This window comes from Hipposideros armiger, unplaced genomic scaffold, assembly GCF_001890085.2.
Source record: "Hipposideros armiger isolate ML-2016 unplaced genomic scaffold, ASM189008v1 scaffold_19, whole genome shotgun sequence".
Taxonomy (NCBI): Eukaryota; Metazoa; Chordata; class Mammalia; order Chiroptera; family Hipposideridae; genus Hipposideros; species Hipposideros armiger.
Genome location: NW_017731369.1, coordinates 1398609 through 1402326, shown reverse-complemented (window position 1 = coordinate 1402326; position 3718 = coordinate 1398609). Strand labels below are relative to the sequence as shown.

The following is a 3718-nucleotide window of genomic DNA, read 5'->3' as shown; positions in this document are numbered from 1 at the left end:
GTGTGTGTGTGTGTGTGTGTGTGTGTGTGTGTGTGTGGCCATAAATTTTAAAAGCAGCATTTCCTTTTTCCTGGGCATAGCCCATTAGAAGCTGGGTGCTTCCAGGTAAACATGTAGGAGAGGGAATCAAGGATCGCATGGGGCCTTTCCCAGAGTCCTCTCTGTCCTCTTCTGAATTTGGACATATTAGAAACTAAGGCCCAGGCCTCTTACCACCCAGAACGGAGAGTTGCATGGGGATCCCAGCACATCTGACCCTGCAGTGAAAATCTGAACATTCGCTTAAAGATTGTTTCTGTCTTGGCTTGGTTTCTTATTTGGTTTATCTGATTTTGGAAGGCTCTGCTCTGACCAACGGAGGATTAAACATGCACAGCTCGGTGAAGAGGAAGCTGGAGGCAGAGAAGGACTATGTCTTTGACAAGAGGCTCAGGTACAGCGTCCGCCAGAACGAAAGCAACTGTCGGTTTCGGGACATTGTCGTGCGGAAGGAAGAGGGGTTCACACACATCCTGCTATCCAGTCAGACCTCAGACAACAATGCGCTGACCCCCGAGGTAAGCGGGGAGAGACCGGAGGGGAGGGTCCGTTTGGGGAGGGCCTCTCATTCATCAGATTGGGGCACAGGCTTTCTCCTTGTTTCATCAGGGAGCTGATGAAAATAGCCAACACACACACACACACACACACACACACACACACGACTACAGGACACACTTTGCTAATCACCTTACATACATTATCCATTTGATCTTTATGACCAGGTAACGGTATGTCTCATTTTACAGATGAAGACCCTGGTAAACAGATTCAGTCAACTGGTCAAGGTCACAGACTTAGTCAGGGGTTGGCCCCAGAATCCAATCATATCTTGGGATTTTCTAGCTAGGCTGCATTATAATAAACATGTCCAATTTCTTTGCTTTTGATGGAATTAATATTTACTCAGCTCTCTTACACTTTTTATTGAGATATAATTCACATATTGTAAATTTCACCTTTTTAAAATATACAATTCAGTGATTTTTAGTAATTTCACATGGTTATACAACTATCACCACTAATTCCAGAACATTTCCATCACCCCAAAAGGAAACCATGTACCCATTAGCAGTCACTTCCATTCTCCCTGCCCCCAGCCCTTGGCAACCACTAACCTACTTTCTGTCTCTCTAGATTTGCCTGTTCTGGACATTTCATATAAATGGAATCACGCATTACGTGGTCTTCTGTGACTGGCTTCTTTTCCTTAGCATGATGATTTCAAGGTTCATCCATGTTGTAGCCTGTGTCAGTGCTGCGTTCCTTGTCGTCATGTGGATATATTATATTTTGTCAATTAGTTCTTCAGTCGATGGAGATTTGGGTTGGTTCCACTTTGGCTGTTACGAATAATATTGCTACAAACATTTGTGTACAAGTTTTTGTGTGAACATATATTTTTAGTTTTCTTGTGTATACTCGTATTCCTAATTGTGGAATTGCTGGGTCATAAGGTAACTCTATATTTAACTCTATATTTAGCCACACTATTTTCCACAGGGGCTGTATCATGTTACATTCCCACCAGCAGTGCATGAGGGTTCTAATTTCTCCATATCCTTGCCAACACTTGTTATTATATCTTTTTTATTATAGTCATTTTAGTATGTGTGAGGTGGTATCTCATTATGATTTTGATTTGCCTTTTCCTGATTACTAATGATATTGAACATCTTTCCATGTGCTTATTGGCCATTTGTTTTATCTTCTTTGGGGAAATGTCTGTTTCAGTCCTTGGCCTGTTTTTAAAATTGGGGTGTGTTTTTTATTGTTGAATTTTTAGTGTTCTTTATATATTCTGGATACTATAACCTTATGAGATGTACGATTTGGAAACACTTCCATTCATTCTGTGTGTTGTCTTTTTACTTTCTAGATAATGTCCTTTAATGTACAATTTTAAAATTTTAATGAAGTCCAATTTATCTTCTACATTTCTACTTTTTCAATGCTAATCATACTGATGTCTTAGGCAATAGAACAGGGAAACAATGAATACTTAATGCAATTAGGTAGATAACGTCATTCAAAATATGGGGTCCTTCGGTGGGCAATGAAGACATTTCTTTTCTAAAGAGTTTCTCAATGGTGCTAATGTAGGAAACGCTCATCCAAGCAGTCCTCTCCAACTCGACCGACCTGGGGGCAGGGCAGCAGAGTCGTAAACGACAAAATCTATGACAGTGCCAGCTAGCTGCAACTCTTGGCTCTCTGTATTTTGTTTTTTGTCCCATTTCATCCCATCAGTACCCTTCTGATATAGGATTATTATAATCCACACCTTCACAGATGAGAAAACAAGTTTAGGGAGCTTAAGAGGCCTGAGGTCCCATAGCTTAGCCGAATGTAAGCTTCAGGAGGTCAGGAGTGTTCCATGGTTGCCCACCATTTTGTTTCTGGCACTCAGCCCCGTGTCTGGCCCACGAAGACAGTTAACTCCAAACCCTCCTTCTGTCCCTGCAGTGTCCTGCATTCTGATATCCATAGTAGCAATGAGGACATGGAGGGTTAACACAGGGGTGTGTTTGGGGGAGGAGTGGCTGCCCACCAGACTGGATGGGTAAGATAGCCTGGCATTGCCCAATGTGTCCAGTACGCTTGGGGAGGCCCAGGAAGTTGGGTGGGGTGGGAGGTGCTGAGTCCTTGAACTTGTAATCACATGTCTTATCATTATGATTTACATAGACTGTAGCTCTTTCATGGGATTGTGGGTATGACAGGAATGCTGCCAACCTGCAAGGGGAGAGGTGTGGCTAAAGCCTCTCCAGTTTGTGGGGCTGGTGGTTGTTTGGCACCCCTCCTCTAAGCATGGTGTTCTGGGGTCTCTCCCTCCTTCACCCTCAGGGACCACCGTGGGAGGCTCTGCTGTGCAGACCTCTGTGTAGGATTCAGAGACATCAGAGCCTGTGGTTTACCCCAAAGGCTGCTCTTCACATGTTGATACATGTGGAAACCTTGTTATTTTGAGCTCATCACGAAACATCTACACGAGACCAATTCTTGGATTTTTTTTCGATGTCACTACTTTTTAAAAGCATGCTTTAAAAAGACACAGCATTTTCCTTAGATTAAGTGAATAAATGTGAAGTCTTCTAACTCATTCTGTCTCTCTGGAGCAACTTGGTATGTTAACTGCTGCCCAGTCATCATGGAGAATGTGTTGCATTCAGTTGATGTAAGGTGTATAAGTTCATACCTCCTGAGATGTGGTCTTGGTTAATTAGAGGTCCAGTTCTACTTGGTGTCTGTTTGTAACAGAACAGAGGGAAAATGGGAAAAACATATTGATCTGGTGTTTTCAGCTGTCTCAATAACCAAAGTGGATTGACTATGTGGATAAGCCAGATAACTGGGTAAAGTAGCCCCAAAAGAACGATCCGACTGAAACGAAGAGGTGGTGTTAGGGGAGGAATACAGATTTTGGAGTCCAACAGACCTGGCTTTAAATCCTGCCTCCATCATCCAACTGCTTCTGTTGCCTTAGGAAGCTACTTTGCCTCCTGGAATTTTCTCATTTATAGAAATTATACAGCATCTTGTTTGTAGGATTAGAGATGGTGTCTGCAAAAAGGCTCACAGGATACCTGGCACAAAGGAGGTGTGCAATAAATGTTCCTATGATTGTTAAGATGAAACAGAGGCTACTGAATGGCCACCAGCAGACTCAGTCTTGCTT

The 3718-nt window shown here is 42.8% G+C and overlaps 1 protein-coding gene across 1 annotated transcript in view; it reads left to right on the top strand.

Moving 5' to 3' along the window:
* The window catches only part of CDYL2 (chromodomain Y like 2), a 166007-nt gene that overhangs the window by 136809 nt on the left and 25480 nt on the right, over nucleotides 1-3718 (top strand). The window contains exon 3 of the mRNA XM_019635211.1: nucleotides 340-557. Coding sequence (XP_019490756.1) covers nucleotides 340-557 — 218 coding nt within the window. The remainder of the gene's footprint in view (nucleotides 1-339; nucleotides 558-3718) is intronic.